Source organism: Podarcis liolepis, assembly GCF_965112155.1.
Source record: "Podarcis liolepis genome assembly, chromosome: W".
Taxonomy (NCBI): domain Eukaryota; kingdom Metazoa; phylum Chordata; class Lepidosauria; order Squamata; family Lacertidae; genus Podarcis; species Podarcis liolepis.
The window spans coordinates 1,918,275-1,940,840 of record NC_139568.1 but is presented as its reverse complement, the minus strand read 5'-3'; the positions used below and the strand labels follow the sequence as shown (position 1 = coordinate 1,940,840).

Sequence of the window (22,566 nt, the reverse complement as noted above, 5' to 3'; positions counted from 1 at the left end):
GGGCGGAAACATGTGGAGCTTTGCAGAGGGGAGGCAGAAAGCGTTTGTCAGAGCGAAACTCACTTTCCCTGTTTAGAAACCGGCCAAGATCCCTTCTGCATTTGCAGCGCTGCCCCCAAAGTGACCCTTTCAATCCACTTGATAGTCCAGCTGTAGGCGCTGGTCTTCCAGGCAGAATGAAAGGCGCACCCACCGATCCCGCTTCCTTCCTCTCCCCTTCCTGCCCCCCTCCGTTCTTTTCTCACCTGCCTCCTTCCCGTCCTCTCCCCTGCCTGCCTCCTCCAGCCGGGAGCGCCCACCCACGACCCCTAGCTTCCCAAGCCACCAGTGAATGTCACCCCCCCCCCGCAGGATGACACCCAGTGCGGAGCGCCCCCACCCTGCTCCGCCACTGCTCTGGAAGAAGCTGCTCTGCTGAGAGCAGGACAGCTCTGAAGACTCGGCTGGGGTTCTGTAATCTCTGGTGATACATCCCACTGGCTGAGGTGTGGTGAGCTGCAGACTGACTCCCACAAGTCACCAGCTGAGAGGTCCATGGTCCAGATGCCACTACACCCCTAGGTGCTGAAAAGTACCAACTTGAATGGCTCTGAAAGGAAATCAGACAAATTCAACGTTGAGATTTCTATGCTGTCCATCGGACTGGGTTGCTCCACCCATTCTGGGCGCTGCCAGCAAATTGAAACATCCAAAGCAGTAAAACACCCCAAAATCTTTCCTGTTCCGAAGCCAATTGGATTGACTGCTGAATCTTCTTCCAAGTACTTTGGAAAGGACAGGAGCTTTCCCTGCACTTGAGAGCAGTCAGCTAACGTAGGGGTACAGGCCAGGCCACAGGCCACTCCCAGCTCAATCCCCTCACCTCAGCATCGGCCGCCTGAGGCAGCTGCCTCACTCTGGCTCATCAGAGGTCCGGCCCTGCTTGGGAATATGAGTGGGAGAGGGCCATTGCACTCAGGTCCTGCTTATGGGCTTGTTGTGAGCCTCTGCTGGGCAACGACGGGGAACAAGGTGCTGGACTAGATCATCCATTGGTCTAATCCAGAAGGACTGTTCTGACATCCGGGCTGGACTGGAGGCAACTCCAACTTGCAAAAAGCCCTGGAACACCAAGAATAGCAGAATCCCACACTCACAAGCAAATGAGCTATTGCTTCGCTTCTTAAACCAAAAGAAAAAAACAAACCCACGTCCACTAGCAAACAGACCAATGAAAGTTGCATTTTTTGCGTGGGTAGGAAGGGTTTCATTTTCCTTTGGCTGATTTAGGTCTTCGGCTTTTAGACTCCAGAACTGGCACAAACAGGGATGGAACTCTGCTTCAGTTCAAAGGGAGGTATGATTGGCAGGCAAGGTGACACAGCCAGTTATGTGGAAGGGAGGAGGAGGAGGGTGGGGAGGTCACAAGGGAGGAAAGAGCTCTGCACCTCAGCTCGGAATTCTTTTGGAAGAGTGGAGGGGAACAGAGGAAACCTTTCTTCCCTTACAGTCTTTTCTCTCCCCCTCCTTTTTTATTTTCCCCCCCTTTTCTAAGAATATGCTATACGGAATTTCCGAGGGGGAAATTCGCTAGGGATCTCGCCTTCCCCAGAAACCCCTCCACATAGCTAGGGCACGAGACAATGAGCTCGAGAAACCCCTTTCCTTCCCCTGTCGCACCAACCACCACATCTTTTTTTATTAATGAAAGACCCTGCTTCCCTCTTTCTGGTATGAAACCGTAGGAATATGAACTGGGACTTGGGAATGAACTCTGTATTTACATACTGCTGCATATAGACCAATCAAAAGCATCGGATTTGGACAGCTAGCCAATAGCGCTTAGCGGCCTCTAGTGGACAGAATCTTTCTTGTGCCGCTGCCTGTTTCCGTTCTGCAGAGCAGCGGAGCTTCGCCAGCTTGACTGAGCTCCTGAGTGGCCGCCGGCTGAGAGAACAATGGACTCAGTCCATCAAAAGCCCATTCAGTGGCGTAGCGTGGGTTGTCAGCACCCGGGGCAAGGCAAGTAATTTGTGCCCCCTAACCCATGGATTTGCGCCCCCTGACCCTAACCCCCAGGTGTTGCGCCCGGTGCGGCCGGCCCCCCCACGCTACGCCACTGAGCCCATTAACTGGTTTCTATTGGCAAAAGTGATCCTTTGTTGCAAGAAATCTGTCAAGCCACTTCCCTTATGGACCGCCGGCTTAGGAAAAGCCCCTCACTTCAGAAAATCCACCCCCTGCATCAATTTCCTCCATTCCAACGCCATTCTTGCCCTTAAGGAAAGGACTCTTTCCCCCTCTATCTCCCGCCATAATGCCTCAAGCGTGAGGACACGTGTACAACCCGGCCCCCCCACCCCACCCAGGGAAGTGCCCACAGGTGACAATTACTGAGCAGTTAGTTGGCCAAAGAAACCAAGAGCCCATCACCAGACTTGCCCCAGGGTATGGATGTGCAGGAGGGACGCAGGTGGCGCTGCGGTCTAAACCACAGAGCCTAGGGCTTGCCGATCAGAAGGTCAGCAGTTCGAATCCCCGCGACGGGCTGAGCTGCTGTTGCTTGGTCCCTGCTCCTGCCAACCTAGCAGTTCGAAAGCACGTCCAAGCATCTTTGGCTAAGCAGATGTTGCTTCTTCGATGCATGTGGTGAAAGAGAGAGAGATGGCTGCCCTGCCCTGTGCTTTTGTCGTTACCTGCACAGGTGAGGCCACACCCACCTTTAGTCACATGTAAAGGAAGTTTGTCCCAGCCCAGATTCCTATGCCCCACAAATAACCCAGAGATGCATTTTGAGCAAGAGGATACATTCTACTCATGTTAAAACACGCTGATTCCTGGACCATCCGCGGGCTGGATTGAGAAGGCGATTGGGTCTGTACGCAATGTGGGAAGTTTTAAAAGTCAATGTCACCCCATGTTCGGGGTTCTTACTCCTGTGGGAACCTGTTGCGCAACAAAAAAAGATCTTGGTCTCCTGACCGCTGTTTTGCTCCAATTTGTGGCTGGAATCTCCTTCATTTCTGACCGCAAGTACCCGCGGGCTCTGCCCAACGAGCTGGGCTGTTGAGTAGCCTCACACCCCGGAATTTTCCTCATCAATGCCAACTCACCCATAGAGGCAGAATAGGAAGCCAGCCCTCCAGGACTTGCTCCTCTGCTGTAAACATAGTTAAACTTGAGCTGCAGCTAGTAAGACCAAGCACTGGGCGCCTCTCACAGAATCAAAGGCTAAAATTGGGTCGAGTGCTTCTCTCCAGAATCTCTTTCCAGGATTATGGCTTCACATGTCTCCTTCTAATAGCAAATTCATCTGGGGAGACCCGATAGACAGTGGCCAAACACATGGAAAGTACATTTGGTGGTGGGGAATAAGAGGGTGCTGCTCCACAAACCTTAAAAAGCACCCTCTCCAATGGCATGGCACTTGGATGACCCTGTGGTTCTACCCCTCGGGCTGAGGGTGATGAAACAATTACCGAGACAGCTAAAGTGCTGGTGGTGAAAAACCCACTTCAAATGAGACCAAACACGGGTTAGAGCTCAACGTCGAGCCTACCAAGTGGCGATAGCGACGGTGAGGAGGACCATTGTTGCTGGATCTGTTGGTGAAAACAGTACCAGGAGACTCTTTCAGGTGGTTCATAGTCTAACAGAACCACCTTTGCCATCAGGGTCTGATACAGAGTCCAAGATCTCCTGTGATGACTCCTGTCATGAGTTTTCTTGCAGACAAAATTGCTCAGGTTTGGAAAGAGGTAGACTCCACCAAGGTAGGAGGGTGCCAGAGCTCTGTCTAGTCAGAGACATAGGATGGCTTGCCAGTTCCCGGGGCCACGTGGAGGAGGGGGTAGGAGGGAGGGAAACAGACGGAGTATGCATGCGCATTCGACTGCCTAATGGCATCCACATCACCCAGGGGATCACAGCCACAGAGATAAGAAAAGAAGAGCCATCCCATTGTCTGGAGAGGTCACTTACCTGATCGCATGGACAAGCCGTTGTCATCGGACCCCAGTGATGGAAGCGTGCACATAGGCGCCGACTCCATGGGGCCTGAGGGGGCCCGAGCCCACTCAAAAATTCTTTTGGGGGGCTCTGCCCCCCCCCAATAATCTCGGGCGCCCCTCCAGCAGAGCGCCGCCGCCGCGCTGGCTCTGCCTGTCGACGCTTGGCGCGTCCACGGCTTTTATAGGGCGCCCAGCGCGCACCAGCTCGATAACGGGCACCGGCGCGGCGGGGGGCGCTGGGCCGGGGGAGGGGGGCAGCCGGCCTGTCTCCTTGGCAACCCCATTGAGCAGCGCCGGCTCCCCCGGGAGGGCCATCCCCCCACGCCGCCGATCGCCAACACCGCCGACGCTGTGGCTGCCCGAGCCCGAGCCCGAGCCAAAGCCCAAGCCCGAGCCCAAGCCCAAGCCCGTCAGTCAGTCAGTCAGTCAGTCAGGAGAAATGGGGAGGGAGACGAGGGAGGAAAATTGTGCGCAGGGTGAAGAAAGGAGAAGGGCAAACGAGACGAGCTTCCAACCCAAAAAAGGGCTGGAAGACTGGGAGGATGAAGGATCGGGAAAGAAAGCAACGCCTTCCCCGCCCGCGACGTCGCCCGCTTGTCATTGGCAGCGCAGCGGGCGCCCAGAGGGGCTGGGCACCGGCGCAGGGCTGCTCCGCAGCCGCGGAGGACAGCTGCGCGGCTAGCAAGGCGCGCCGCGTAGAGCGCGGCCCTTGTGTGGCCCCGTGGCCAGGCAAGCTCGGGTAGGGACCCCCATGCGAATCTAAGACGGGAGATGAGGGCAGAGCAAAGGGGGTCCCTTCCCCAACCTCCGGCTCTGAGACTTCCCTGCGCCCCAGAAAAGCGAAAGGATTTTCTCTTCAACCTGCCCTCCATCCTCTTGCGGAAAATTCTTTGCCTGCCCTGCCCGTATCTCGTTTTTGCTTTTTAATTCCACACACGCACCCTTCGGACTTCGTGGCAATCGGGCGCGCGGGTGCGTTTCCTAAGAGAGTGAGGACCCCCGCCTCCTCCCCACCTGCTCCCTCGCCAGCCAGCCAGCCAGCCGCGCGCCCTAGCCGGAGAGCCCCGGCCGTCCCCGCCGCGCAATCGCCTGGATCTCCCTTCAGCAGGCCGTGCTCACAACTCGGCCGAGGGACCCCCCAGCAGCGGATCTCCGGCCCAGCTGAAGAATCCGGCAACAAGCCCCCTCCTCCCCAATCGCTCCGCCAAAATACGCTCCAAAACCCCCCAGATAGGCCGCCGGCCGCCAAGTCTTGTGGCGCCCTGAGCGAGGGTCTCTCCCCAACGCTGCCACCTCGAACTGCGTTCTCCCGGCTACCCGAGCGAACCAGCGGCAGGACCCCGGTATGGGCCCCCCCAATATTTTTTATAAGTCGGCGCCCCTGAGCGTGCAGCTGTATTGAGGCAGCACCAGGTGCTGAAATTGTGCACCTCTAACAATTTTGTGCCTGGGGGAAACTGCCCCTGTGCCCCGCAGCCCACTATGCCACTGGGTCTAGTCAAGTAAAGTGAAGTTGATCCTCCAGTGTGGGTTACTTTTGTTCAAAGCAAGATTCCTCTGGAGGGAGAGGATGTTGCAAAGTAAGTCAGAGGCAAAGCAGCCCAAAGCCAGGTTCTGTGTTTGCACACATGATTTGCAGTGAGCCAAGGGCTGAATTGCTGCTGTTGTTTCATAGCCCAGAACAGCAGCTGTAGGTGAAAGGTCTAAAGTTGGACAACCAGGTCTTGGTCAAGGCATCCGCTGACCAGCAGGCCATAGAGAAGAGGAACGTCAGCATTTCAACTCTGAGCCCAAAGTTTGGCTTTTGCTATTTTTGGACACCCTTGGTCATGAGCCAAGTGTGATTCTCAAACTCTGAATGCTGACTTTGCCAAATCCATACAGGCCCTTTTCATCTCTCATGCTCAGGAAGTAGCAGCCACAGCTCAGGAGAGGATTTTTCATTTGCTCCTTTTCCATGGGGTGGGGAAAACTCAACACTTTTAATCTTGTCTTATTTTTATGCAAATTGGGTGGTCCAAAACAAGGAGACTTATATCTGCACCCTCTCTTTAGCACAGATGGCCTGCAGGAGAATTTCCTGTCCTTAAAAGTAAAACTGAACTTTTTTGGCAGTGCAACTGCAGGGAAGGCATTGTCTGCCACGTTTGCAGTTGAAGGCAGAGCTTGGGGGGGGGGGCAGGAATGTTCAGCAGAGGGCAACCAAAATTATCAAGGGGCTGGAGCAACTCCCAAATGAGAAGCTAAAACATTTGGGGCTTTCTAGTTTAGGGGGGAAATGAGTAAGGGAGGACACGGTCAGGGGTACACGCATAGTGTAGAGAAAGTGGAATGCTCACAAGGCTGAGGGACTAGGCAAGACCAAGGCTATTTCAAAACCAGTTTTTAGGTGCATGTAGCTTTATGTCCTATAGCTTTTAGCCCAATATTGATTGATGGGGAATGTGTGGGGATGTTCTGGGGTGCAGGAGAGGATATATTGTGAGATTATATCCTAATCCAACTTGTGCTAACAAGTTCCCAAAATATCAGCAGAGTTTATAACACTCCCCCTTTTAAGTTCACAACAGTAACGTCTGCACAGGTTCACTAGAACCTCTATAATAATTACTCTGGTAATTCCCCCCTTTTGCTCCCTCTTAAAATACAAGACACGACACAGTCTTTATAAAAGTATAAAAGAGTTTACTCACGTTCTGTTCACAATATGATCCCAGAAGGCAGACAGCTTAAAAAGGTTACATACATTCAGAATCTATCTTATAGGAAGATAATCCTTTCCTCCTCTCTTGGCTGAGAGCCAAGAGGGCATCCTGCTTCTTCGAAAGATGAAGATGAGATAGGCAAGCTAAGAAACCAGAGGCCTTTCTCTTGGGCATTGTCGGCCAATTGGTGTTAAAGAAAGACAGAACTTTTTTTATGTATGCCACAACATCAGCAAGAATACTCATCGCAAAGTATTGGAAGACACAAGATCTACCCACTCTGGAAGAATGGCAGATGAAGGTGGTTGACTATATGGGACTGGCTGAAATGACCGGCAGAATCCGTGACCAGGGGAAAGAGACGGCGGATGAAGACTGGAAGAAATTTAAAATATATCTTAAGAAACATTGTAAAATTAATGAATGTTAAAATGTTGAAGTTTTTGAAAAAAAGGGGATTACAGCTGCAAAAGATTAAGTAAAGGGAAAGAATAAGGGAAAATTGGATAAAATTAAGGGAGAGGATTTGCTGAAACGAATTTAGAAATTGGGATGCAGAAAGGGGAGGTATGGGGAAGTCGGTGAAGTAAGGTTTAAGAAATAAGGATTTGAAATTATACATGTTTGTTTATGTGCTTGTTTGTTTTTGTGTGTTATGTTTGTGTTATAATAATTGTGAAAAACTAATAAAAAAATTATTTTTTAAAAAAAGAGAGAGGCAAGAGAGAGAGATGGCTGCCTGCCCTGTGCTTTTATCATTTACCTGCACAGGTGAGGCCACACCCACATCTGGTCACATGCGGAGGAAGTCCGTCCCAGGAAGTTTACCTGCTTGGGACTTCCGGAGGCGGCGCGAAACAGCAATGGTGGTCCTCTTCGGGCTCTGAAGAGGGGCTCCGCGGAAAAGGGTCGTGCGCTGCGGCACAGCGACGACCCATTAAGAAAAACCACGGGCAGAGCGAGCCCGTGGCCGTGGGACTCGGCGGGCACCAGAAGCGACCCCAGAAACGGAGAAGGAACCCCGTAAGGGGCTCCTGAACGTGGAAGGGGGAGCGGTGCTGTGAGTTCATCGCTCTTTCTGCGGAAGCGAAGCCGCGCGGCTGCTGCTGATGAGCGCTGTCCTTTCTTCCTGGAACATCAGACTCTAAACTTCATACTCGTGAGTAAGGATTATAAGAATTTTTGGGACTAAAACTATTAAATTCGGCTGAAAACGAGAGACGAAAACAGGAAGTCCGTCTTCCGATTCTGCTTAAAGATCAAAGCAAAGACTTTAACAAGCGGGAAGCATTTTGAAAGGGATTATAAAAGAAGTTGGTTTTACTGTGCAAAGTTCGAACTTGCTATTTAGAAGTTAAAAGGACCAGTTTTGTGTAAATTGATCGGATTTGAACTGGAACCTCTCCTCTTCTTGGTGGATTACAAAAGTTGAGAAACCAAATTGGTGGACTGTCAGGCTACAAAAGAACTGTCAAATTGCGGAAACTGTATCTAAATGCGGAAGTGCTACTTTTGAGCGTTGTTGGATACAAATAAGGAAACTGTTACTTGCACCATTATTGAAACTTTGTTTTACTTGGGGAAAGCTCTGCAAGTTTAAAGGGATATTGAAGGTGCCTTTGTAATTTTTTTTTTTTTTGGACTGCTTGGATTTTAATGGCGGAAAAAGTTCCCTTCTTTTTCTGAATTACAGGGGAGCTCCCCCTAGAGGATTTGGGATTAATAAGTCTCTGGGAACTGCATATTATTTGGACTATCTTTTGTGTGGTTGTTTACATTTTGGACTGTCTTTCCCATGGGATTTACAGTTTGACCTTGACGCATAGACAGCTGTGGAATGAGTGGCACAGGGAAAACAAGGGCGGCCAAGACGAAAGCAAAACAATCTGTACAGCAACTGCTACAAACAACTTTGACTGTTCAGCCACGTAGATCATCTGTCCCAACTGTTTTAGGACTGCAAGAAGGAGAAGTTGTGCAGCCAGCTCCAGAGGATATGGCTTCAGGAGGGCTTGACCCAGTCTCCAAACAAATTCTTAGATCTTAGAGCTACATATACAGATCTAGCAAGACTATTGAGAAACAACTCAATTTCCTATAGGTGGGAGTTCCCTCAAGGATTATCTTTTAACTTCAAAGGAAAGAAAGTTAAAATTAGAACAGCAGAAGACCAACAAAAGTTTTTGAACGATCACGGAGAGGACCTTCAGAAGGGAGCAGCAGCAGCTTGGCCACCACCTCCGCCTGTACCAACACCTGTGCCAACATCTGCATCTCTGGGCTTGGACGAAAAGGAAGACACATCTCTATAGGACTCATAGATTGATCCAGGATGTCTCTGCAGCTTCTTAGTTGGAATATAAATGGCGGGAATTCTCCGGAAAAAAGAAGAAGGATCTTTCATATATTGAAAAAAGAACAATTGGACATTATTTGCCTGCAGGAAACGCACGTGACTAGGCTCCATAGGAAAGTGCTAATTAACAAAAGATTAGGCCAAGACTTTATTTCATCAGACAGAGTTAAGAAAAGAGGCGTGGTGATTTATGCAAAGGAGAACTTGTCACCGAAATTTTTATTTAAAGATGAGCAAGGAAGAATTTTGGCAATTGAAATACAAACACAAGGAGAAAAATTTTTGATATTAGGAATCTACGCACCAAATGAGGGGAAATCGGAATTTTATAGGAAGCTGCATGAGATAATGCTGGACTATCTGGACTATACCAACATCATTATGATGGGAGATATGAATGGGGTGGTCTCTACCTACATGGATAAGTCACAAAATCAAAATTTAACTAAAGACGGCAGACTACCTAAAACTTTTTTTGAATTAACTGACAGTATGGATTTGATTGACATCTGGAGGACAAAGAACCCCCTAGGTAAAGAAGGAACATTCTTTTCTGAGGCCCACCTGTCATGGACAAGAATCGACCAAATATGGACAACTAGAGGGCTGGCACCTAAGACTAGAAAAGTGGAAATCTGCCCAAAGACTTGCTCCATAACGCCTTGAAAGTGGAATTGAGACTTACTCCAATCGGTTCCTTCAGATGGAAAATGAATGACACCCTATTAAGAGACCAGGAGATTGTGAAGAAGGCCCAAAAAGCTTTAAAAGACTATTTTGAAATTAACTGGAACACCTCGGTGGAAAAGAGAACAATCTGGGACGCAAGTAAAGCAGTAATGAGAGGGTTTCTGATACAACAGAATACGATCAAGAAAAAACTCTGGAATGGGAAAAAGGACAAGATACTAGAGAAGATAAGAGATGGAGAGAAAAAAAGGTAGACATTTGTTTGATAACACCAGGAACATTATTGACATTTTGGAACTTTTGCAAACTAACATAAATACTAAAGCAGTGTTAATTTTCATTGATGCGGAGAAGGCCTTTGACAACTGTCAGGGGTTTAGGAGCAGAGGCACGGGCAAGGGAGGAAACAGAGAGCGAAGGGGAGGAGGCAGAAGAAAAGATGAGTGATGACGACGACCCGAGATCTCCTAGTCTTTCCAGTGAATCAGAGGATTCACAGAAAGGAGCACCAGTGGCCAGGGCAAGGGGGGAGTCTAGGGGGGCACCCCAGGAAGATAGAGCCAGAGGGGACTCAGGGGGGAGCAGCTGGAAATCGGGACCAGCGTCACCGCCAGGAAGCAGGGAAGAGGAAAGGAGCCAGGGGGGAAGCGCGGGCAGCTCACCACAGGAGGGAGGGCATGAGTCAGGAGTGGCCACACCTCCATCGGGGAGCGAAGAAACGGTTAAGAGGAAAGTGGAAGGTTGGGCGCGCGCGCCAAGTTCAAATGCAGAGGAAGGCGGCGCAGTAAGCAGCCCCGAAAGGGAACCAGGTCCTAAAGCCCGGCGCAAGGAGGCAGGAGGGTCCGGGTCAGCGTCAGAAGAATCCCGGAAGGAAGAAGCCCCGGGGGGTAGAGGGACCCAGAGGAGGACAGTCAGGCGGAAAAGGTGGAGCAAGGCTAGGATATTAAGTTGGTGCACATGGGGCGGAGACTCAGACGGAGCTTCGCCGATCTAGCTACTAGACGTAGAGTTGCGCGCAGCAGCGTGAGAATGGAAACGGGGAAGCTCTCAGAGTTACAGTACTTGCCTCTTTCAGGGCTGGGAACAGGGGGGTGCATCAGGCATTTCTGCTCTTAACTCATGCCCCCCCTATAGTCCATAGCCCCAACAAATGTGCTCTGTCCCCCCCCCCCCCGATAGGTGAAGGTTGTGGCTGACCGACGGTACCGGAAAGTGTTTGAGGATATTGTTCAGTTGATGGACAGGATGGAGAACGAATTCCTTCCCTCCCTGGAGGGAGGTAAAGACGAATAGGATCCTCTCCAACCCCTTAAAGAGGGTTTGCTGCAAAAAGACCAGGGGGGAAAGAAGCCCTTGGCCCATCTAGCTCAGTCTTGATTTCCGGGGGATCTCTCCCAGCCCTACCTGGAGATGCTGGGGATAGAACCTGGGACCTTTGCAGGCAAGGCAGATGCCCTTCCACTGAGCGGCAGCCTCTTCCTCTTCCTCGCAGGCAAAGACTCCAGGGGTAGCCAGCGTGGTGCCCTCCAGATGCTGGACTACAACTCCCATCATCCCCAGCCAACATGGCCAGTGGCAAGTGCAGCAATATCTGGAGAGCCCCACGTGGACCTGTTGCATGTGCAGTCCCCTAAACGAGAGCCCGGGGCCAAGGACAAACTTCCCCCTGGAGCACGTTTCCTTGCCTCTGCTGAAGGCAAGCACTCTCTTTCCTCCCCCCCCCCCCTTTTGCTCTGCAGTTTCCGTTTGAGAATGTGAAGTTCCGGCAGCTGCAGAAGGAGAAGTTCCAGATCACAAACAACGGGCAGGTCACCCTCCACTTCTCCTTTATCCCCAAGCTCAGTGACAGCCAGGATTGGAAGCCATGGCTTCGCGCTGAGCCCTGCGAGGGATACTTGGAGCCCAGCGCGTCTCTCTCTGGAATCAGAGAAGTGTAGAGTTGGAAAGGGACCCCAAGGCTCATCTAGGGAAGGCCTTCCTTTTCTCCTCCTCTTCCCAACCCTCCTCCCTCAAACCTTGGGAGTTTGGTAGAGCAGGGGAGGCTTAACATTTGTGGGCTGCATTGCCCCATGCTCAAGCCTCCAAGGGCCCCACGTCAAAGCAGCTGAGCCCAAAGTGTAAAAGTGTGTGTGACCAGCTTTAAACACACACACACAAATGAATTGAAGCCAAACAATGCTGGAGGGTCCCAAAACACCTTTTGGCATCGCAGGGAACCAGTGAGAGCATTCCGTCCAAAAATTACTTTTTTAAAAAAACAATGCGTATTTTTATGTTGTGGAGGCACAAAAATATCTTGGGGATCATATAGAACTAGCCAAACTTTTAAAAACTCAGTGAAATGTAAACTAAAAAAGAAAGTAACATTGGGGGCGCAAAAATCCTTTCCCTTTTTATATTCTTTTGTTAGGATCACTTTCTCTCACCCCCCCCCCCCAGTATCCTGTCACCATCTTCTGTGCAGCTGCTGCTTTGGAGGACTAGAGAGGAAAGTGGGGTGGGGGTGGGAACTGAGTCGCTTCTTCTCCTAATTCTTGAAGTTAAGGTTTCCCCCATACACCTGGGAGAACAGGATGCTGTACTAGATGGGCCATTGGCCTGATCCAGCAGGCTCCTATTGTGTCCTTCTGTTCAATTCTTCACTGTCTTCACTTTTAATTTACAGACAAGCCAACTTGGCTGTGCCAAAGAGTGTATCTACCTGACCTCCTCCCGTTTTAGGTGAGACAGGGGACATGTCCCTGGATGTGTACGTCCGCAAGGAAGAGAAGATTGAGGCTAGCTTTGTCCTTCACCTTGACCGTGGCAAGGACTATTTCCTCACCATCAGTGGGAGCTACCTACCAAGCTGCTTCGGGACCTCCTTGGAAGCCTTGAGCTGGATGAGGCAGCCGCTTGGCGAAGTTCCCGTCACCAGACTTATTGACCTGGTAGGGAAAGGGGTTGATTTACCTGGCAGGTTCATGTGCTGGATGTCTACCCTTCCCACTCTGCTTGCCTGCTTGAAAAACAGCTGCTCTTCCACTCAGAAATGTGGGGGCTGGGGGTCCTCCGCTGCATTCAGCTTCAGCTTCTGTAGCTGTGCATCCGCTTCCTGTGTGCTGTTCATGCCCTTTGTTTGCCTTGACTGAGTCATCCCAGGTTCTGGTCCTCCCACCTGCCCTTTCGCTGTGTGCATTTCCCTGCCATCTGCCCAGATACTGTTCAGCCAACGGGCTGTTTCTTTCTCTTCTCAGGGCCTGTGCCATTAACACCCTTGGTTGTCTTTTGCTCTTGCCTTCCTCCTCTGATCTCAGGGAGAAGACAGCTTCCTAGAAAAGGTAGCAGTTGGTTTGCTATCCTCTAGATGTTCTTGTAGTGGGCTCAAATCAGGTACAGGCAACGCCCCGTTTACACGGGGGTTGCGTTCCGAGGTACCGTGCATTTAAATGAAATTGCGTATATTGGGGACAGCATTGGAAAAGCCTGCAAACACCCTCTAAACTTCCGGAAGCCCTTTTGAAAGGCCTTTTGAAAACCAGCAGCCTCCCTGCAAAACTCCTTGCTCCAACTCTCCGCAGGCCTGAGAGGTCGGTGCCAAAGCTCCTGGGAGGGAGTCGAGATGCTGTTTCCATGCCACTTTGCCGCTTTTGTGCTCTTGGGGGGGCATTTTTGCCCCTTCAAGTGCCCCTTCCAGCTTTGCGGCAGTGTGCATGTGCCTCGAAGGCACGTAAATGGAGTTGCCCTTGTCAACGATCAGCAGCTGCTCCATGCAGTGGCAGCTGGTCCCTTAGGGCAAACCAGGCACTACCCCACCAACCTGACTTTCCTCTCAGGCAACCCGCACCTGCCTGCCTTCTGACTCAAATCCAGTCCAGGTGGTGGCTCTAGCTCTCTGCTTTGGTCTCTTCCCTAGTCTCAACGTGGCCCTTGTAGAACTCGGCAGAGGAGAACGGAGACGAAACCAGAATTTGCCAGCACTGCTTGTCACTGATTTTGCGCTGCTTGACTCTGGGTCCGCTTGCGATTGGCAGCACGGGAGGCAGAAAGCCCAGTCTCATGATGCAGGCGCCAGCCCCCTCTGGCCCCAAGAGCCAGTTTTCTCCTTGTCTCTGTGCTCAGCCACTGCTGCACAGGCTATGCCACTCTGGCTTACTCTTACCACCTGAGCACTGGCATTTGGGAAGCGGTAGTGGCTGCTTTGGGGTGGCTCAGGGAAATGTCACTCCTCTCGAAATCAGATCTACTTGGGTGTATTATCCTAGCCACAAGGAGACAGTGGTGCCTGTCAATTTGGACAGCTGTAGACATTTAGAACCATGGAGGATATGTTTATCAGTGGCTACCGGTCAGGGCTATTTCTTGCCACTATTATCACAAACCACATGCTTTTGATTACCAGTTTCTGGGGAACATGATGGACAGAGTGCTCTTGTCCCCGTGTCCCTATGGACTCCCAAGGGCATGTGGTTGGCCATTGTGGGAACAAAATGCTGATCTAACCCAGCAAGGCTCCTGTGTTCTTTAGCAGGCACCAGCTAATAATAATAATAATAATAATAAATTTTATTTATATCCCGCCCTCCCCAGCCGAAGCCGGGCTCAGGGCGGCTAACAACAATAAAACAGTACAAAAGTACAACATAAACAACATTCTAAAATCATTCATTATAAAAATTAATTAATTCAAGCCACTAGCAACCATTGGGCCAGAGCTCTGCGAAGATTGCCGAGGGAGGGAGTCAGGCTGTGCCCTGGCCAAAGGCCTGGTGGAACAGCTCTGTCTTGCAGGCCCTGCGGAAGGATGTCAAGTCCCGCAGGGCCCTGGTCTCTTGTGACAGAGTGTTCCACCAGATCGGAGCCACAGCCGAAAAAGCCCTGGCTCTAGTTGAGGCCAGCCTAACTTCTCTGTGGCCTGGGGACCTTCAAGATGTTTTTATTTGAAGACCGTAGGTTTCTCTGTGGGGCATACCAGGAGAGGCGGTCCCGTAGGTACGAGGGTCCTAGGCCATATAGGGCTTTAAAGGTTAAAACCAGCACCTTAAACCTGATCCTGTACTCCACCGGGAGCCAGTGCAGCTGGTATAGCACCGGGTGAATGTGATCTCGCAGCGAAGACCTCGTAAGGAGTCTCGCTGCAGCATTCTGCACCCGCTGGAGTTTCTGGGTCAGTCTCAAGGGCAGCCCCACATAGAGCGAGTTACAATAATCCAGTCTGGAGGTGACCGTCGCATGGATCACAGTGGCTAGGTCAGGGCGAGAGAGGTAAGGAGCCAACTGCTTAGCTTGGCGGAGATGGAAAAATGCCGCCTTTGTTATAGCTGCAATCTGCGCCTCCATGGAAAGGGAGGTGTCGAAGATTACACCCAAACTCTTAACGGATGGTGCTGGCACTAATTGCGCCCCCGCAAGAGATGGGAGTTGCCCCCCCAATCCCATATTGCCCCGTCCCAGCCACAGGACCTCTGTCTTCGAAGGATTTAGCTTCAAACGGCTCCCACGTAACCATCCAGCCACAGCTTCCAAACATCTGGTCAGTGTGTCTGAGGCCGAGTCAGGATGGCCATCCAACAACAGATAGAGTTGGGTGTCATCGGCATACTGATGACAACCCAGCCCAAAACTCCGAACAAGCTGGGCGAGGGGGCGCATAAAGATGTTGAAAAGCATCGGGGAGAGTATCGCACCCTGAGGCACTCCACACACCAAGGAGTGGCGCGATGACAATTCCCCCCCCAAGCGCCACCCTCTGTCCCTGACCAGAGAGAAACGAGCGCAGCCATTGAAGGACTGTGCCCTGGATCCCCACGTCGGCAAGGCGGTGGTCCAGAAGTTCGTGATCGACCATGTCGAAAGCTGCTGATAGATCTAGAAGAATCAGCAGCCCCGACCCGCCTCGATCCAGCTGTCTACGAAGGTCATCTGTTAGGGCGACCAGAGCCGTCTCGGTCCCATGACCAGCGCAGAAGCCGGACTGGAATGGATCCAGAGCCGATGTTTCATCCAGAAACCCACCAAGCTGTTCAGCAACCGCTCTCTCAATCACCTTACCCAGGAACGGAAGATTCGAAACCGGGCGGTAATTGGATAGATCTAAAGGATCTAATGATGTTTTCTTTAAGAGCGGGCGCACCACTGCCTCCTTCAGTTCCCCTGGGAATGTCCCCGTGCCAAGGGACAAATTGATGATATCCCCCAGGAGGGCCCGCACCTCGTCTGGACACGCTCTAATCAGCCAAGACGGGCACGGGTCGAGAGGACAGGTGGTGGGCTTTCCAGCTCGGAGGAGTCTGTCCACATCGGCTGGGGATATCTGGTCGAAGTGGTCCAATACTGGACCCGAGGACAGTCGAGGGGCCTCCAGTTCCTTTATTGTATCCAAATTGGCAGGGAGGTCATGGCGGAGCGACAAGACCTTCTCCGCAAAAAAGCTCGCAAATGCCTCACAGCCGTGTGTCAATTTGTTATTTAAATTTGGCTGTCCCTCAAGGGACGTTAAAGACCTGATTATACTAAATAATTGCGCTGGGCGAGAGCTAGCGGATGCAATGGAGGCCGAGAAGTATGACTTCTTAGCAGCCTTCACCGCCATCTCGTAGGTTTTCATAAAAGCCCTATAAGATGTTCTTGAGGCTCCGTCACGGGCACCCCGCCATACTCGCTCTAGCCGTCTGAGGTCCCGCTTCATTTTCCGGAGCTCCTCGGTAAACCAGGGAGCCCGGTTTCTGCGGGGTCGCAGAGGGCACTTAGGTGCGATCTCATCGATGGCTGCCAGGAGCTGGGCATTCCAGCCCTCAACAAGCTCAGTCAATGAGTCGCCAGGGGGAGCAAGGTCCCGCAAGGCTTGGCGGAATCTCTCAGGGTCCATCAGCCTCTGCGGGCGAGCCCAAATTGGCTCGCCACCTACGCAGGGTGGGGGTGGAAAGTCAATCCTGGCTTTCAGAGCGTAGTGATCAGACCATGGCACCTTCGTCGAAGGAGACATGATCACATCTATACCGACGCCAAAGATCAAATCCAGCGTGTGGCCTGCTTGATGTGTGGGGCCCGAAACAAACTGGGAGAGCCCTAGTGTCGCCATGGAAGACACCAGGTCCAGAGCCTGTGAGGAGGGAGTGGCATCAGCATGGATGTTGAAGTCCCCCAATACCAATAGGTTAGGGAACTCCAAGGCCCAGCCGGCCACCGCCTCCAATAGGCCTGACAGGGTGGCTGCTGGTGCGCTAGGTGGCCGGTACACCAGCCAGACAGCCAAGCTCTCCTCGGAGCCCCACACTAGGCCAACACATTCGATGCCGGGGATCGATGGCGATGGTAGAGCCCTGAAAGGACAATCTTCCCGGATTAATAATGCCACCCCTCCCCCCCGGCCCACAGTCCGCGACTGGTGGAGGACAGAGAAACCCGGGGGCGCCATCTCTCGTAAGGTAACTGTTGCCCCTTCGCGCACCCAGGTCTCCGTCACACAAGCCAGGTCGACCCCCTGCGAGATAAAGAAATCTCGCAGGGTGGCGGTTTTATTGCCTATAGACCTGGCATTGCACAGCACCAGTGACGGAGGTGAGTAATCCTTGCTCACCCTACCCTCGTCCCTCGGGATGGGGCGCAGATTGGAAAGGGTACGAGCGTATCCATATCTCGATCCCCTTCGCCTGTAACATCTGCCCCCACCGCCATACCTCCCTCGCCCCTCCACGGTAGCAATCCCAGGCCTCATAGTGGCCTCCATTGATGGCAATTAATATTATTCTTTCGCAGCCTAAAACAATAAAACCTTAAAACAATAAAAACAAGAAAACAAAAACAACCCAGAAAACAATAAACAATACAAACAAAAACTGCAAAAATTACAAATTCATCAAAATCTAACAAATTCCCCAGCCCACCCAAACATCCATCCCACCCCCATATATAGAATCGAAAGGGAAAGGGAAATATTAAAAAACAAAAACAAAACAAAACATGTTAAAAAGAGCTCTGCACTCCTCCGGGTCCTCCTGGGCAGTAGCAGCATCAATGGCAACAACCATCCTTGTGAGGCCCCAACCTGGGCCAGATAGTAAGTGGCAGGAGCAGTCCTTGTGAGGCCTGTCAGGCCCTCCCTGGGCCAGGTGGTAAGTGGCAAGAAGGAGCAGGGCCCTCAGGCACTCACGCAGGAGAGTCTTCCTGGGCAGCAGAGCAGTCCTTGTGAGGCCCCAGGCCCCGCCCCAAGCCAGATGGTAAGTGGCAAGAGCAGGGCCCTCAGGCACTCACCACAGGGGAGTCTTCCTGGGCAGCAGAGCAGTCCTTGTGAGGCCCCAGGCCCCGCCCCAGGCCAGATGGTAAGTGGCAAGAGCAGGGCCCTCAGGCACTCACCACAGGGGAGTCTTCCTGGGCAGCAGAGCAGTCCTTGTGAGGCCCCAGGCCCCGCCCCAGGCCAGATGGTAAGTGGCAAGAGCAGGGCCCTCAGGCACTCACCACAGGGGAGTCTTCCTGGGCAGCAGAGCAGTCCTTGTGAGGCCCCAGGCCCCGCCCCAGGCCAGATGGTAAGTGGCAAGAGCAGGGCCCTCAGGCACTCACCACAGGTGATACAGCATGTGTCATTCCCCACACCAATACACTCTCTCTCTCTCTCAAGACAGGGGCGGGCAGTATTGGCGGGGGGGGAGGGGGGATGAACTGGGTCCTAATCCACAGCTGCCCTGGGGATGAGGGGATCAAATTCTCCATCCTTGCCAACTCCTTTTAGTGATGGGCTGCTTGCCATTGCTGTGCTCCTAAAGCTCTCTTGCTCCCCCCTCCTCTCTTTCTCTTTCTCTTGAATGTGGTAGCTTGAGATAGAACTAACCACCCTGAACATTTCTGGAGAGGAAGATGGGAAGGAGGCAGGAGGCATGGTTCACCAGCTGCTGTGTGCTGCATTGCCCAGACAAAGTCGTGGGCTGGGGCTTCAGCTGTTGTTCAGTTTCTACCACTGCCTCTGCAACGTGCTCTAGACAAGGGGTGGTGAACATGTGACCCCATCATCTCATCATGCTGGCAGGGGCTGCAGCCCATCAACCTATGAAGGCCCATCCATGTTCTGTTGCTGTTTTTGTTTCTTATTTCCTGCCCTTCACCCTAAGGTCCCAGGGCAGGTTCCAGGAATTTAAATAAAATGTTAGCCAAACCTCATGTCCACAGCTGCATATTGTGGGAATGTTCTGGAGTGCAGGAGAGGATATATTGTGAGATTATATCCTAATCCAACTTGTGCTAACAAGTTCCCCAAACATCAGCAGAGTTTATAACATTCCCCTTTAAGTTCGCAACGGTAACGTGTGCACAGGTTCGCTAGAACCTCTATAATAATTACTCTGGTAATTTCCCCTTTTGTTCCCTCTTAAAATACAAGACACGACACAGTCTTTATAAAAGTATAAAAGAGTTTACTCACGTTCTGTTCACAATATGATCCCAGAAGGCAGACAGCTTAAAAAGGTTACATACATTCAGAATCTATCTTGTAGCAAGATAGTCCTTATCTCTTCTCTTGGCTGGGAGCCAAGAGAGCATCCTTAGATGTTTCCTCATCGAATGAAGATGGCAGAGAGAGAGAGTGGCTGCCTGCCCTGTGCTTTTGTCATTACCTGCACAGGTGAGGCCACACCCACCTCTGGTCACATGCGGAGGAAGTCCGTCCCCAGGAAGTTTACCTGCTTGCTGGACTGACATCCCTCCCCATGTTCTAACATGTACACTCTAAGAGAGTTTGTGTACTGGTCCAGTAAACGCTTCCACTGCGCCACCAGCAACAGCTCTCTTTGCAGAGCATTAATTAAGTCCAGTGCAGAGATTCTTGTTGCAGTACAAGCTTCAGAGTCTCAGCAGCAAAGAAATAACGACACAGGGAAGCCTGTCTTTCCAAAGACAGGTTTATTGCAGAAAGATAACAGAAACACCTCCGGAGCTTTCGGACATTTTTGCTTCACGCCCCAAACAGAGAAAACAAACACTCTTTATATACTGAGCAACTTAACAACTTAACGAGCTTGACTACTTAAAGTTACATGACATTGCTAACTTGCCAGCGTCTTAGGTTTCACACCCTAACACCCCCTCTCGCTGGCAATACAAAAAACAAAATTACTTCAGACCCATTTCTTCACAAAAGTTTTCATGCCGCTGAAACCCAAGCGGTTTTGTAAAACCATCAGCTTGATTTTCATGACTGGGACAGTAATTTAATTTAACAATTCCTGCTTTTACCGTTTGACAAACATTTTGAAAGCGGATATCCAAATGTTTTGTACGACCTTTAAACTGCCCATTTTGTGCTAACTTAAGACACGGTTGATTATCACCCCATACAGTGATTGGAGTGATGGCCTTTTCATACATCTCTTGTGCCAAGCATTTGTAAAATTCTAGATCTCTACATAACTCAGATAAGGCACAGAACTCAGCTTCTGTTGATGACAAAGTAATCAGGTTCTGTTTCTTGGATCTCCACCAAATCAGAGAGTTACCAAATTTTATTACACAGCCAGACACTGATTTTCTATCCTTTAAATTTGCCCAATCACTATGTGCCCAACAAGTAATCTGTGCTTGTCCTTCCGAAAACAATTCAAGGCAAAAATCTTTGGTGTATTGTAAATATCTTAACACTCTTTGAATTCCTTTCCATGCATTTACACTAGGTTTCGAAGCTTCTCTGCTGAGTAAGTTAACAGCGTAAGCAATGTCTGGTCTACTCCATTGCGAAAGATGAAGTAAGCTTCCCAGTGCTGACTGAAAGATTTCAGCACGCTTGAATTCAGCACTATCCTTGAACTCATTGTCTTTTACAAAACCCATTTCCATTGGTGTTCTAGCACCTGCACACTCCGTCATGTTAAACTTTTTCAACATTTGCAATATCTTGCCTTTTTGATTCAGTAGAAAACTGCCATTTTTGGTCCTATCTATCTGAACACCAAGATAGACCTTCACATCACCAAGATTCTTAACTTTGAAGAGTTTATTTAACTCTTTGGCTAGTTTTTTTACTTGTTCTTGTGTCTTTGAAGTATAAATCAGGTCATCTACATAAACAAGCAAAGATTCTTGAGCATCTCCTGAACTTCTGAAATATAAGCAATTGTCAGCCTTGCTCCTGCTAAAACCAATGCCTACCAAAATGTCATTCAAACACTCATTCCAATTATGAGCAGATTGCTTGAGTCCATAAATAGATTTATGTAGTTTCCATACCTGATTTGATTTACCAACTTTCAATCCTGGCGGTAGCTCCATATAGAGCTCTTCAGCCAAGTCTGAATGAAGATAAGCTGTAGAGACATCAAATTGATTCACTTTGAACCCTTTCTGAGCAGCAACTGCTAATAGTGCCCGTAGGGTTTCACTCCTTGAAGTGGGTGCATAGACTTCGGAGTAATGTAACCCCTTTCTTTGCGTAAAACCTCGAGCTACAAGCCTTGCTTTGTACTCTGGTTTCCCCATCGCTGTTGTCTTTATCCTGTACACCCACCTACAACTTACTGCCTTGGTACCTTCTGGCAGTTTGGTGATTGAAAACACACCCAGTTCTTTCATAGAATTCAACTCCTTTTGCATGGCCTCACACCACCTACTGGCCTCCTCCTGGGGTAATTGCTCAACCTCCTCAAAACTTTCAGGTTCGCAATTTGCCAAACCAGCCCAAACACTAATAGCTTGGTACCTTTCAGGAGGTTTACCTTTGTTGGTACGCTTAGAACGCCTTAACAGTTCCTGCGATGTTCCTTCAGTTTCCCCCTCTGACCCAGAATCACTAGTCGTCACCTGTTTGTCACTAGTAGTTGAAGAACTTTCTGATTCTGACTTTACATGTCTCTCTTGCTGTACAGGTGAACTTTTAGAGCTAGAAGATTCTGACTTTACAGACTTGGGTGAACTAGACGATTTCTCACCCTCGTCCTTAGACTCAAATTCCTCAGTCTGTTCTGGAACTAATACCTGCCCTGGGGCCTGAGTTTCATTGTTACTGTTCACCACATCAAATAGTATGTCAGGATTTCCATGAATTTTATTCCAACCATCCTGTTCACAAAATTCCGCACTTCTGCTGATTGTGATTTTCGTTTGATTGCCTTCTACATTCACAAATCTCCAACCTTTTGTGTTTGCTTGATAACCACAGAAAAACATTTCTTTAGACCTAGGATCGCCTTTCCTACGTTGTGCCCTAGGCACCAGCACATAAGCACGACATCCAAAAACTCTTAGATGATCAATTTTTGGTTTTTTCCCAAATAGCATGAAGTAAGGAGTGTTGCCTACTGTGCTATTGTACACTCTGTTAAAAGTATAATTCGCATACAGTGCAGCCTCAGCCCAAAAACGCTGTGCAAGTCCAGAATCAAACAGCAAAGCAGCACTGGCTTCCTGTAATGTTCGAAATTTTTTTTCAGCAACTGCATTCTCCTGTGGTGAATAGGGATTGGTAAGTCTATGAACTATACCTTTCCTTTTTAACCACGTCTCCAGCGTGTGGTTCACATATTCCCCACCACGATCTGATTGTATTTTACGTACCCTGGTGTCAAATTTACATTCGACTTCTTCAATCCAATCCATCAGGATGGAAGCTGCTTGTGATTTTTCTTTCAGAAAGAAAACCCAACTAGCCCTTGAAAAGTCATCCACCAAAATTTGCATGAATCTCGCACCTCCAAGCGATTTGACTGGCATAGGGCCACACACATCTGTGTGCACAAGTTCAAAGGGTTTCTTGCTTACTCTATCAGATCTAGGATAGTTACATGTCTTAACCTTAGCATGTTTACAAGCACAACAATCCTGAAAATTTGGACAGGGTTTAATGTTACACTCCTCAGCTAAATCT

The 22,566-nt window shown here is 50.2% G+C and overlaps 1 protein-coding gene and 1 long non-coding RNA gene across 2 annotated transcripts in view; one reads left to right on the top strand and one right to left on the bottom strand.

The window, feature by feature from the left end:
* The window catches only part of LOC310697805 (inositol polyphosphate 5-phosphatase OCRL-like), a gene marked incomplete at both ends in the record, with an annotated part of 505,852 nt that overhangs the window by 28,490 nt on the left and 454,796 nt on the right, over window positions 1-22,566 (top strand). Inside the window, 2 exon segments of the mRNA XM_083484436.1 lie at window positions 12,462-12,670; window positions 13,037-13,060. Of these exon segments, the coding sequence (XP_083340562.1) occupies window positions 12,462-12,670; window positions 13,037-13,060 (233 nt within the window).
* LOC310697759 overlaps window positions 19,106-22,566 on the bottom strand; it is a 68,081-nt gene continuing 64,620 nt past the window's right edge. Inside the window, exon 2 of the long non-coding RNA XR_014521201.1 lies at window positions 19,106-19,393. This is a non-coding gene — a long non-coding RNA (uncharacterized lncRNA). The remainder of the gene's footprint in view (window positions 19,394-22,566) is intronic.